The sequence below is a fragment of the Podarcis tiliguerta genome (assembly GCF_965153285.1).
Source record: "Podarcis tiliguerta genome assembly, chromosome: 8".
NCBI classification, from domain to species: domain Eukaryota; kingdom Metazoa; phylum Chordata; class Lepidosauria; order Squamata; family Lacertidae; genus Podarcis; species Podarcis tiliguerta.
The window spans coordinates 77389970-77403648 of record NC_139541.1 but is presented as its reverse complement, the minus strand read 5'-3'; the positions used below and the strand labels follow the sequence as shown (position 1 = coordinate 77403648).

The 13679-nt window shown below is 46.3% G+C and overlaps 1 protein-coding gene across 1 annotated transcript; it reads right to left on the bottom strand.

Moving 5' to 3' along the window:
- Positions 1 to 668: 668 nt before the first annotated feature.
- On the bottom strand, positions 669 to 11692 carry LOC310684434 (uncharacterized protein). The gene is made up of 7 exons (XM_083455589.1): positions 11412 to 11692; positions 8412 to 9410; positions 7648 to 7777; positions 5936 to 5980; positions 2767 to 2793; positions 1737 to 1781; positions 669 to 911 (listed from the first exon to the last, which is right to left on the bottom strand). The coding sequence occupies exons 1-7, from the start codon at positions 11521 to 11523 to the stop codon at positions 896 to 898; spliced, it is 1374 nt and encodes a 457-aa protein (XP_083311715.1). The 5' UTR covers positions 11524 to 11692; the 3' UTR covers positions 669 to 895.
- Positions 11693 to 13679: the final 1987 nt, after the last annotated feature.

Genomic DNA, 13679 nt, shown 5'->3' with positions numbered 1-13679 from the left:
GCAAAAAAAAAAAAAAAGTGTATATCTCTGCTTGGCAAGAAATGTGCATGTTAAGAGAAAATCAGTGCTGAATTTTCATGAGGTCTTAAAAAAAACAACCTTTACTGCACACTAATGTAGAGGATTGAATTTATAATTGCAAAATATGAGAAATGGGGAGAAACAGAAGTGGACTTATATGTCGCGAATTCCTCGCGGCGCTTTTTAGCGAAACGCTCAGAGTTCCAGGTTTCTTTTCAGTGCAGTCTTTTTAATGTGAGCTATATACAAGTATTTACAAAAACAGTCCATACAGAGTACCTGCTCCTTAAGGCAAACGAATACTCTCCACCACAGCATCACCACACCACAGCACAACCACCACACTTACTGTTAAACAGGCTTTCCTTTTAAAACAGGTGATAGCCAATCACATTAACCACACTCCTGCTGAGTCACTCTGACCCAGCACTTCACAGAGTATTGCATCATCCTGTTGAAGCCTGCAGACTTACTCAGTATCCTGCGAATTCCAACATTATATGCCTACTGCTATTCACTGATGGCATCCAGAGAAGAGCAACACCACCAATAACCCTACAACAATATGCACATTATAGAATGGCAGATACTGGAATATAAACCCATCCCAGCAGTTCTTTGCAAAGCAGTGCCAATACAGTCAGAAGTAACCACTTGAGGCTTTTATTTCATCAGCAGATATGATGTGTGTGGTTTTTCTTTTCCTGCCTGGGGGCCTGGATAGACCTAAGAGATGGTGCTTAAGAGAACCACCACGATCTCCATGCATACAATATTCCTCTTCGGCGGGGGGGGGGGGCGGTGTTGGAGGTTCCTTGGAGTTTGCTGGTGCTGCTCCATACTTGAATGATGGCAATATTCTGGACTAGAATGATCACTCTGTCTGTAACCTGGAAGAAAGCCAGTCTAGAATCAGAGGACGGTTGCCACAACTGGAAGCTACCCCGCCATCTTTATCTCTGATACCCTGGAAGGTTATACTTCTAACACATGAAATTTATTTAATTGTTGCAATTATATCGCCCCCTGTTCCCCTCCAAGGAGCTTGAGGGGGCATACGTGGTTCTCTGTCTTTTCATTTGAGCCTCAAAACAGGCTAGCTAGGGCGTCCCCTGCCAATCGGTGTTGATGATACTGAGATAAATGAACCAATGGCCTGGCTCATTACAGAGTGATTTCCTGTGCTGAACAGGATGCTGAGATGTGATTAGATGCTAGAAGAGGATATGATATTTGTCAGATAAGATCCTTCCTTCCTTACGTTTGTGAGTTGAGCAGAGGGAACCCCCCCTCCCCCGATAACAATACGAATTTTGTGCAACATCTGTCTTCATTGAATAACTGGACCCCCCACCCCAAACCACTTTCTCCCCAAAGGTGGAAATGGAATTCCAGAAGTCTGCTCTCCCTCTCTGCCTCCTGCCAGATGTTGTTTAATCATCATCATCTTCTTCATTTTATTATTTATACCCTGCCAATCTGGCTGGGTTTCCCCAGCCATTTTGGGCAGCTTTCATAATATATAATACATAATAAGGCATCAAACGTTAAAAACGTCCCGATACAGGGTTGCCTTCAGATGCCTTCTAAAAGTTACATTGTTCTTAACTTTCAGAAGACATCTTAACTTAGGCAGCTTGCGGTTTTTGGAGAGAAAATCCAGTTTTCTCCAGAAAGAGAGGTTTCAGGCTCCATCCTCTAGGTTTGCTACTTACCGTGCTGCAGAAGACGTGGTTACCGTGGACGGATCCAATTCATTGCTAAAGAAACAGGGGAAAGGATCGAAGAGTTTAGGAGGGAGAATTTGGCGCCTCACCGTTGTGTCAAAGATAGTTGCTTCTTTAGAAAACCTCCATGTCCCTTATTTGACTGGGGCTCTATTTTCTGCTGTTCACTGAGCCTCTCTGGTGCTTAATTTGCCTTCTGGGGACACCTCATTCAATGTTTTGGCATGAGATGCTACTGTTGTCATTCAACTCCCCTCCCCAGGGTCTATTCATGTCTCAGTGGGCTGGTGCAGTGCCGGATTTACGTATAAGCTAAACAAGCTATAGCTTAGGGCCCCACTCTCTTGGCCCCCCCCCCAAAAAAAACAAATTAAAGGGGGGAAAGCCTGGATGTACATTTCCAAAATATAAGATGAAAAACTAATAAAATAAAACCTACCTATAGCAACAGTGTTTTGTGTTGTGTAGGCTCCTGTGGTGTACATATTTTGTTATGTGCAAATGGCTTTAGATACCTATTAGGTCCATGAATTACCATAGAACATATATTCAACGTGAAAAACAGCGACAATTTGTTGTTGACAAAGGACAGCTGGACATATAAAGGGCCCCATTACCTTCAGTAGCTGAGGGCCTCATCAAACCTAAATCCGGCCCTGGGGCTACCCCTTTGCAGTTTAAAAGAAACCTGGGTTGCTTAAACTAAGAGGCTCAAACTAGCCTAACCAAGGTCCCTCAACACCTGAGCCCAAGCACTGTGTCATTTAACCCTTGGTTCACATTACACCAACAAGAAGAACTTGCAGGAGAGCTGGTGTGCAGAACCTCTGGCCCTCCAGGTGCTGCTTTCATTTCCCCTGAGCATTGGTCGTGCTTGCTGGGCCTGAGGAAGGGGGGTTGTGGGGCAGCAACATCTGGAAGTCCACAAATTGCCTTCACCTGCCATGGAGGCAGGCTGAGGAACTTGCACCCCACACACCCAGCACTCACTGCCCCATTCTGTAGGGTTGGTACTTACGTAGGTGCCTTGCTCTGACTGCCCACCCTAGGGAAACAAAGGAAATTTCAGAGGTCGGCATTAGACTTGCATTGTTCCCCACAGTGGACCAGAGTCTCCCTTTGTGATGGCCTGGGACTCGGGCTCAGACTCGTAGTCAGAGGAGTCTCAGTCCGCACCGGATCCTTTGCCTCAGGTGGCATCTGAACTGAGTCTGGGGCCTGATTCTGAAGAGCCCCAGTCTGCACAGGTTCCCTTGCAGCAAGCACCAGCTGGGCCGAGTCAGGGGCCTGAGCCTGCCCTGGCTCCAGATGCGGGTATTACCCCGTTGCCTTCAGCTGGGCCATCACTTACAGCTGCTCCACTACCAGTTGGGTCAGGAGAGGCTGAGGCAGCCTCTGGGTCTAGTAACCCACCAACATCTCCTGAGCTGCAGAGACTGAGGTCTGAGAGAAGGAGAGACCTGAGCACTTGCAGGAGGAGTGCTCGCCTTGGGGCGAGACAGGGATGTGAGTCACTGGGGGATCAGGACTGGCTGGTACCCAGACAGAGATAAAAGGCTGCTGGACCCTGCCCCAGGTTGCGGGAGCAACCTTGCTGCTGTTTGCCAGAACCTGCCTGTGATCCTGTGCCTGACCTTGCCTGGTTTCCTGCCTTGTGTCCTGCCTTGGCCCTGTCAGACTGACTCCTTGTGGAACCCTTGGATTTGGGACCGGACCTGGACCACGTTACTCGGGTTACCCCCGGGCCAAGCACACCCTTCTTTTGAAGGCATCCACCTCATCCTCTCATCCACCCCTGAGACTGGGTTGGTAGAGCAGCCCTATGGGACTGCCGCAGCCATAGATCTCTGCCAACCTCACTGTTGCCTTGCCCTGATGAGTGCAACCCTAGTGGTACCAGGTACCAGGTACCAGGGTAAAGTGCCACTTTTCCCACCAACAAACTACCCAGGGGTGTGTTTTTTTCAGTAATAATAATAATAATAATAATAATAATAATTTATTATTTATACCCCGCCCATCTGGCTGGGTTTCCCCGGCCACTCTGGGTGGCTTCCAAAAGAATATTAAAATACTGTGATACATCAAACATTAAAAGCTTCCCTAAACAGGGCTGCCTTCAGATGTCTTCTAAAAGTCTGGTAGTTGTTGTTCTCTTTGACATCTGGTGGGAGGGTGTTCCACAGGGTGGGTGCCACTACTGAGAAGGCCCTCTGCCTGGTTCCCTGTAATTTGGCTTCTCGCAGTGAGGGAACCGCCAGAAGGCTCTCGGTGCTGGACCTCAGTGTCCGGGTAGAGCGATGGGGGTGGAGACGTTCCTTCAGGTATACTGGACCAAGGCCGTTTAGGGCTTTAAAGGTCAGCACCAACACTTTGAATTGTGCTCGGGAACGTACTGGGAGCCAATGTAGGTCTTTCAAGACCGGTGTCAGCATATAAATGTTAAACAGAAATCTACTCAACAGTTACAATAATATCTAAACTATAATCAATAAAACAACGGCAAGCCACAGTACATAAAACAATGCAATACACATTGAGAAGCAGAGGGTAGAGCAAGGCAGGTGGAAGGAGGCCTTGCCTGATGGACACACCCAATCCCTGAGCCAAAAACACACCTATACCTGTAATCAATGAAATTGTGACCATTTCTATTCCAGATTGTTGTCTGCTTGAGTTTATTAATCACATCTTACATTTAGCCTGGGGAGGAGCTGTCTGCACTGTGACTGGGTCCGCAACAAACAAACAAACAAACTTTGTGGTGAGTTCCCCCACTCCCTGCCCCAGAAAAAAGCACTGGAGCTACCACTGCTCAGGGGAGTAGCTGAATGACTGATCTAGTGATCTATAGTGTCCAAGGCATTGTAGGGCAAAGGTGGAGTCATTTATTTTTTTTACTAGGACCCCAGGAATTTGTGATCTGTATCCAGAACCAAGCTCACAAGTCCCTCCACACAAAAGCCTGCTTCTTTCTGCGTGCTACACCATTACAAAGTTACAAACCGTTGTTGATCCACTGCAAATCAGCCAAAGATCTATCAGTTCCTCCCGTTCGACCTTCTGCCCTCCTGTTCCAGGGGACCCCAAGAAAGTTCCATTTCCCTGAGGAAGTCTGGCCTGATCCACGACAAACGTCTACAGCACAGCCAACACACCTTGAAAGCACATGGCTTCCCCCCAAGAATCCTGTAGTTTTCCCGTCACAAGAGTTACAGTCCCTGGCACCCTTAACAAAATGCAGTTCCCAGGATCCTCTGGGGGAAGCCACGAGCTTCAAATGTGCATTGGTTGTGCTTTAAATGTGTGGTGTAGCTCTTTCTGTAGTCACAGTGGGTTTTCCCAGCTGTTCCCCAGGTTGAGGATTGTTTAGTTTGTCCCATTGGTTGGAGCCAATGAGAACCAACCAGACCCTATTTGAATAGCTCCACCCCTTTATCTCTGTAGCCCTGCCTTGAACTAGAAACCCACCGACTTCACCGTTCTTAAGTGCAGTACTTAGTGCTGGTTCTTACTAGTCTCCAAGGATAGGGGTTAGACACAATTTTTTGGTTTACGTCTTTCTTAACAGAGGGTGGAGTCAGAAGTGGAAACTTTTGGGGCTGAAGCTTCTTCTCAGAATTTAAGCCATAGGTATATTTCCCCTCCAGAACAGAGTTGTACAAATCCCAGTTCTGCATGTCTGCTGCAAAAATTGACTAAGGATAGCACCAATTGGCTGGTTAATGTGATGTCAGGAACCTTCAACCTTCCCTGGACACATCCTTGGAGAAGTTTTGCAGTTCTTTTAAATTGTGGGGGGAGATGCACATTCAAATGAACAGGAGTAAATGTACATGCTATGCTTAAAAATAAAATATAATTCAGACAAGCAGTCTGAAGAAGCACTGTGAGGATGTGAATGTCAGATTGTTGAAGTAGTGTTCCGTTTGCTGACATGCATGCTTGCCATTTCAGGTAGGAAGCCTGGAGAAGCCATACTCCTGCTATGGCTGGGGGACACTCTATAAGTTCTCTTATTTTCTGTTACCTGAATCCCTGCACTTCTCATAGAACCCCAAATATGGAAATGGAATCTTGGAGCTCTGAGACACTCCTGTAACTCCCAAAAGCTGTCCCCCCCCCCCAAGAAGGAGGAGGAGGAGAAAATGAAGAAGAAGAGCACCCAGGATTTGCCTGCTGCTTACCTTGAAGGTTTGTTGCTTGCTATTGCAGGTTCTGGTTCAACACTCCTAAAATAAGCAAAAGGACAAAGAGTTCAGGAGCAACCGGGTTGTTCTGGTCCCTCTCAACTGCGTCACAGAAGGTCCTGAGATATTTGAGGCCTAAGTGCTTTAAACACTAGTCTGAACATCTTGAATTTCACCCAGAAATGAACCAGCAGCCCAATGGAGCCATTTGTGTGAGGAATAAGGTGAGGAGGCACCTAACCAACAGCCCGGTTTTCCTGACCAAAATTCTGTGCCACCCTAGGCTATTTGAGTTTCCTCTGCATGAGAATGACCAGGATGGTCTAGATAGGGAAAGCACTGCCGCGTGAACAGGGAACAGCCCTCCCCAATGCCACAACTCATCACCAAAAGCAGGGTTGTGTTATGAAATGCCTCCCCACCAAGACCCGACCAGCACCCACCACCCACCATCTTCAGACACCAGGCAGCAGAAACCAGGTTCTTCTAGAAGGCTTTTGGGGCCTCGCTGTTCATTGCTTCCCCTGTTGCTAAGGAAACGGTTATTGATTTCTGTTTTAAACATTTTGATTTAGCCGTTCAGTAGAATTATGTATCTTACAGTAATGGAGCTCAGGAGCTGTGGGCAATGCCTATCAGGTGTCCACACTAAGTTTGGCATAGTTTCTCTCTTAATGAAAAAGATTGCCAGAGCGTTAGGCCCAGCCCTCCAACATTTCTATGATTTTTTTTTAATAAAAAATATCTTTTACCAACAACCAAAACACAAACATTGAAACCCCCTAGGCAGCTGATACATTGGGTTTACATATTCAATAACATACATATTCAATAACATACTTATTCAATAATATACATATTCAATAATATTCAATAATAACATGTTCAAATCAACCATATGTACACTTCTATATACCTTAACACTCCTCCCTCCACAAGGTTTATTTAACTTTTAACATTTTAATTGCCCCAAATTGTTCAAAAATACCCAAATAATTCAATATCTTATCAAACCAATCCTCCTCTTTCTCACTGACCTTAAAACCTTTCATTCTATGTATCTTCACAGTTAGGTATTCCAAAATTATAATATCATTCAGTTTTTTCCTCCATTGGTTCACCCCTAGCTCCTCTGCATTTTTCCAATTACTCGCTATAACCTGTCTGGCTGCAATTACCATGAATTTTACCCATTTACATTCCTCTTTTGTTTTTAACTCAGGCTACTCAGAACTGAGTAGCTCCAACATTTCTATGATGAAGATATGGACATCCCTATCTATACCCTCCAACATTTCTCCGATGAATTTAGGGATGCCCAGTGCTATTTTTCTGGAAAAAGAGGTGCCAGAACTCATAAGGAACACCTCTTTCGTTCTACTAGAATGGCAATGGCACCCACCAGACAGGTGCCGGAACTGAGTTCCGGCGAGTTCCGGCTGACAGAGAGCCCTGAGGACTTCCTATTCCATACCCTCCAACATTTCTCTGATGAAAATAGGGACATCCTAAGGAAAAGCGGGACATTCTGGGATCAGATCAGAAACCAGGATGGCCTCTGTAAATCTGGGACAGTCCCTGGAAAATAGGGACACTTGGAGGGTCTGGGTTGGCCCCTTTCAGTTTCCTGAAAGATTAAATCAGAATCTATCCTTCTAAGATACAAGGAAAAACAACAAAGTAATAAGTGACGAAGATATATTTGTTACCTTCGAGTTGATTTGGTTTGGTAGCTAATCAGACCCACGGCCAATATGACCCCCAGGAGACACCCAAGAACAATGGCTGTGATGGCTCCTCCTGAGAGGCCTGCGGCTCTTTCTTTCTCGTTCTCATCTCCTGGAGGTAAGGGAAAAGTCATGTGAAGACAGCGATGGGAACCCAAATCTGCCTGTGGCATTGGCACCGTGTGGTTTCCAGAAATGCAAAGAACACTTGACTCTCTATGGTCTCTGACCGTTAGCCTTCTATTTCTGTCTCGGAAATTATGCTTTATTATACTAAACCAGGGATGTGAGACATGAAAGAAAGTTGTTGAACTTCCTTTTGCAAAATCTCCCCCCAAAATGAGGGGATTTGGTGATTTTAAAGGAAATTCTTGGACATTTCTACGGATTTTTGTAAATTCCGCCAGGACACTATTTTCGACGGGTAAATCCCAGATATATCTGGGAAATGATGGACATATGGCAGCCCTTGCTTTGGCCGTTTGCCACCTGGCACCAGAAACAGCTGATAACTCTTTCTATCACCTGTTTCTGGTGTCAGGTGGCCAAAGGCCACAGCGACAGTTCAACAACTCTGTCTACGGCTCAGCCGTGTGCAGCTGAGGGCCTTTTTATGCAGGCAGATTTTTATAGAATGGATTGAGGTTTTCACCTTGATGGAGGTGCTCCTAAACCAAGCATTCCATTTAAGCTTGATCACCTTTCGCACCTGTTCTATAGGAAAGAAGGGCCCAAATAGGAGTTACCTGTAACCTCCAAATATTTTCGCCCAACGAGAGAGTATTCTGTCCCATTCCTCCACACTTCCATCTCTACCTCATATACAGCAGTGTCCTCAGAGGTGATTTTGGTGATGAGGAGAGAGCAATCCGGATTAAGAATTTCCCGACCGGTATGGCCAAACATGTATTGCAGCGTGACATTGGGCAGCGTATAGTAGAGCACAATGGTACTCGATACAGGGCCCACCCCTCGCTTCCAAAGGCAGCCCACAAAGCCTTTGATATCTCCATCCAGGGTGAGTAGGATGTCCTCGTCTATGACCGGAATCGATGGGTAAAAACTGATAATGATATCCCCCCTGGGTGGTTCCACGGGTTCCTCGGGCTTAGGATGCTTCGAAGTAGGACCACCAGGACCACCAGGAACGGTTGGTCCTGGACTACCGGGAGCTCCAGGAGAGGCAGGAGAGATTTTGGGAGGAGGACTCTTGGGTGTCCCCTCAGCAGGAGGGCTCAGGGAAGGAGGGTGGGGAGGAAGAGAGGCTGGAGAGACAGGAGGACCCTTAGTTGCCCCTCCTGGAGGGACAGGGGGAGGAGGAGACTTAGTTGTCACTGAAGGAGGAGGGGGAGGGGGAGGGGGTGGACCGGGAGGTGGGGGAGGGGCAGGAGGACGGGGAGGAGGACGGGGACGAGTCTTAGCTGTCACTGTAGGAGGAATGGAAGGAGCCCCGGTTGTTGCAGGGAGAGTCCCGTTTGTCACTGCAGGGAGAGTCCCGTTTGTCATTGCAGAAGAAGTCCCATTTGTTGTTGCAGGAGAAGCCCCTGTGGTTGTTTCAGCAGCTGCAGCTGCTGTTGCGGGGGGAGCCCAGGTTGTTGCTGGAGGAAGAACAAGAGCATTCGTCGTGGCAGCCTCCTGAGGCAAACGAGGAGGCTTAGGAGCGGCCATTTTCTTCACATGAGGACGACGAGCTTTAACCCTTCTGGCAGCTTGAGTCAACAGGAAGCAAGAGCTCAAGATGGAGGCTGTGGAATGGGGAGGAGAAAGTCACTCTGTTCAACAGGCCAAGAACAGGCAGGAGTAATGGAGACAGAAACCCTCGTAATTTCATTTATTCTTTCTCCTACATTTAAATCCTGCCTTTCTTCTGTCATGGCACCCAAAGTGCCATACGTTCAGCTCTCAGGTGGTCAACAATTCAGTCACTGACCAGACTGAGACCTACTAGGCCTCAGGAAGTTAGTGGTAGCCTCACCTGCCTTCAGACCATACCCTGCAATTTTACAACCAGAAGGGGCTTCCCAGCTTACACCCCTGAGAACAAATAAAGGGGGATTTTCGATCAACTTTATATTGAAAAAATATACGATTGTAATCTCAGAATTTGGGAGGCATGGCTTTTTATACTGAGGTGGCCGTAGAACTTACAAAACAGCTCTCTCAGTATGAGATCTCAGCTGTACTTCACTGTTAGGATATTGGTTGAGATCATTTCTTCTAATTGCACAAATGAAAAATGAAGCTACAAGGAAACTAGCAGAATATGAAAAGAAGCTGACAAGAGATCGTATCATGGCTAAGGGATGAAATTCCCTTTTATACGAAACCCTTTTCGTGAACCCATTTTGCTCCCAGCAAAATCTAAAAAGCTGGTGTGAATTAAATTGGGATATAAGCATTGAAGAGGATAAATTGAGCAATTTATGGGACAAAAGCACCATATAAATATTTGTCAGCAACTACCAGGGAATGTTTATTAAAAATTGTGCATGGATAGTATTTAACACTGAAGCATCTATGGATGCCAAATTATAGGTACACACCAACTTATGTGGTGGAGCTGTTCACAAACGGAACAATTTTGGAATGAAGTTTTAAGAGATTGTAGCTCAGACAATCCCAATAACCCCAGTAACAGCCTTACTTCATTACTACAGATATGGACTAATTAAGAAGTAAGGAATTAATAACACATTTATTGAAAGCAATGGCCAGAAATGGGAAAACCTTGCAGTTAATGAATATTGAGTACTGGTATAATATAGTCTGGCAGGCAGCCATAATGGAAAAGCTGTTTGGGGAAAAAGGTGCTATGGTGGAGAGAAAGAAAACAGATATTTCTACACAATGTGTTGTGATTTTATTAAATATACAAACAAAGCAACACACGGACGAGAAATACCTGCAACCTATATTGCAATATGGCATAGATAAGCAGGAACTCCTCATTCGCTCCCTCCTATTACTCTGTGTTTTTTAAGTTGAACTGCTGAAGAACTCATTTTACAGGTTTACTGTAATTATCTCATTATTATGTATGTACAGTCAGACCTTGATTCTCAAACGCCTTATGACTCGAATGTTTTGGCTCCCAAATGCCGCACATCCAGAAGTGAGTGTTTTGGTTTGTGAACATTTTTTGGAAGCCGAACGTCTACAGCCAATTGGAAGCCGCGCCTTGGTTTTCGAACGTTTTCGGAAGTCAAATGGACTTCCGCAATGGATTCTGTTCAAGAACCAAGGTATGACTGTACTGTAAAACAAGACAGTTGGTATTTTACATCCCCACCCAGTAACCATTATTTTGTTAGTCCTGTTATGTTTAGGATCTATGTGTGTACAATTTTGTAAAAGAATATTATATAGCTATAGCTAAGGGATGTGGGTGGCGCTGTGGGTTAAACCACAGAGCCTAGGGCTTGCCGATCAGAAGGTTGGCAGTTCAAATCCCCGCAACAGGGTGAGCTGCCGTTGCTCGGTCCCTGCTCCTGCCAACCTAGCAGTTCGAAAGCACGTCAAAGTGCAAGTAGATAAATAGGTGCCGCTCTGGTGGGAAGGTAAACGGCATTTCCGTGCGCTGCTCTGGTTCGCCAGAAGTGGCTTAGTCATGCTGGCCACATGCTATAGATAAATGTATTTTTTAAAATAAATAGATCTCAGTCCTTCTGGATCTCTTCTCCCCAGACCATCATCATGCCAGGATCTCTGTTCCCCAGAGACACCCCCCCCCAAAAAAAATCTCTTACCTGCTAGAAGCAGAAGCAGGCAGGATCTTGCAAATCTGGAGGGGCCCCAAGCTATAGAATGGTGTCTGCATGATGTCCGTGTTGTTCTTTCAGGTGGGAGGCTTACAGGCATCCTGGGTGGTTCTTCGTGCCCAGATTGGGGTCTGGGTTCCTCCCAAGTTCTTTGATGGTGGTGACTGGGATCCCCAGCTGAGCCCAGACACCCATCCCTGCTTTTCCTCTCCCCCTCAGCCCAAGATGTTTCACTGCTTGGGAGCCTTCTTAACCCCTAGTTCAAACTCCCAGGTAACAGGAGAAAGAGGTCATAAAGCAGAGATATGAGTCATGAGCTGAGGGAGACCCCATGAGTTTTCTCCTGCTTTGAAACAGGCAAACTAGAGACTCATACATCACTCCGATCGCTCCTGGAGTCTCTGTGTTATGGAAGTTGGACCCCATAGATATCCGAAGTGCTGGGTTTGATTTAAAAACAAAAACACGTATGTAGCCTCGTCCTGCAGGCCGCACAAAAAGCCCTGTTCCCAATCCTCGGAGCTCTACCAGCTTAGAGCTAGCATATCGAGGAAACAATCCATCATTCCGCCATCTGTCCTGACTCCTGTCTAATGTCCTCCTCAGACTCAGATTATGACTTCCAGCAGAAATGTCAATGATCAGATCAGTACAACACGTGGGCCAATCGGAGACCTAAAGACACGGCATAGGCTAGAAAGCTGTACACTGTAGCTGGGAGCAGAATAAGAGTCTCCTAAAAACTCTCAGCACCTTTAACAAACTACAGGTCCCAGAATTATTTAAGGGGAGCTATGGCTATTTAAGGGATGCGGGTGGCGCTGTGGGTTAAACCACAGAGCCTAGGACTTGCCGATCAGAAAGTCGCGGTTCGAATCCCCGTGACAGGGTGAGCTCCCGTCGCTCGGTCCCTGCTCCTGCCCACCTAGCAGTTTGAAAGCACATCAAAGTGCAAGTAGATAAATAGGTACCACTCCGGCGGGAAGGTAAATAGCATTTCCGTGCGCTGCTCTGGTTCTCCAGAAGTGGCTTAGTCATGCTGGCCCCATGACCCGGAAGCTGTACGCCGGCTCCCTCGGCCAATAAAGCGAGATGAGCGCTGCAACCCCAAAGTCGGCCATGACTGGACCTAATGGTCAGGGGTCCCTTTACCTTTACCTTTTAGGGCTGTTTAAAGTGGTGCAACGTTGCTTTAAACGTATAGTGCAGAGGGAACGGACCACGTTACGTTCGTTTCACATTGGAGGCCTTGTTTTGAAAATGGATCCCATACCCACTGATGAAAATAAAGACGTCCCATTCCATAATGATAATTTTACCATTTACACTCCACACATCTTACTGGGTTGCCCCAGCCGCTCTGGGCAGCTTCCAACATATATAAAAACATTAAATTGTTTTTAAAAAGAAACTTCTCTATACAGGATTGCCTTCAGACGGCTTGAGGGCTGGATAACTCCATACCTTCCAACATTTCTCCAATGATAATATCCAGACTTGGATCACTCTGAGAAAACGTACCGTCTTTCCACAAAGGAGAGTTAAGAAATAAAATTAAAAGGAATTCAACGTTCTCCTGATATCTCTGACAATCAAGGCTCCTTTCATCCAGTTTAGCAGATGTGGCATCTTTTTTATTTAATATAATTTTTATTAGTTCTTCCCTTTATGAAAACACAACATATCCAACATTATAATAACAAACAATATCCGCTCACCCCCTCCCTTGGGTGGGCGGGGTTTGCGACACCCCATGGACACCTGGGACAGGTGAGCCACCCACCTTTGTTCCAGGGAAGCCAGCGCCCTGCCCCCATCTTGGCAGGCCTATGGCTCACTTGGCAGGCCTATGGCTCACTCCTTTCCAGGTTCCAGGACCTCTGCTGGTGAGCTAAGTGCCCCCCCGACAATGTGGGTTTGGGGCTGCTGTGCCAGCTCCGCAATATTGTCCTTCTAGCCTTGTATGCATGTGTGTGCCTAACAACTGTTTTCTTTTACAGAGCAGCGCACGCCTCTCAGCTGGCTTGGAACTCCTGGGACCGCAGGAAGCATTTTGTTGTTGCGTGCGTGCTACATATCCAACATTATAATAACTGTTGTGTACTGAAGTTCTCACCTTGGGTCAGCAGGGGGATACTGTAGATAGTTTTCACTCAGGTCCCCATATGCAAATAAGGGATAGAAAGTGACGTTCAGGGATTGGATAGTTACAGAAAGTGGTTACTGTTGTGTTGTAGTGGAGCTCTATATAAGCAG

What these genes read in the sequence shown, in the direction of transcription:
- LOC310684434 (XM_083455589.1), bottom strand. Translation starts at nt 11,523, where the DNA reads ATGCCTGTAAGCCTCCCACCTGAAAGAACAACACGGACATCATGCAGA. An exon ending in AAAATATTTGGAGGTTACAG is followed by an intron (nt 7,778 to 8,411) that starts GTAACTCCTATT and finishes CCTTACCTCCAG; the next exon opens with GAGATGAGAACGAGAAAGAA. An exon ending in AGTCAGAGCAAGGCACCTAC is followed by an intron (nt 1,782 to 2,766) that starts GTAAGTACCAAC and finishes CTGTTTCTTTAG; the next exon opens with CAATGAATTGGATCCGTCCA.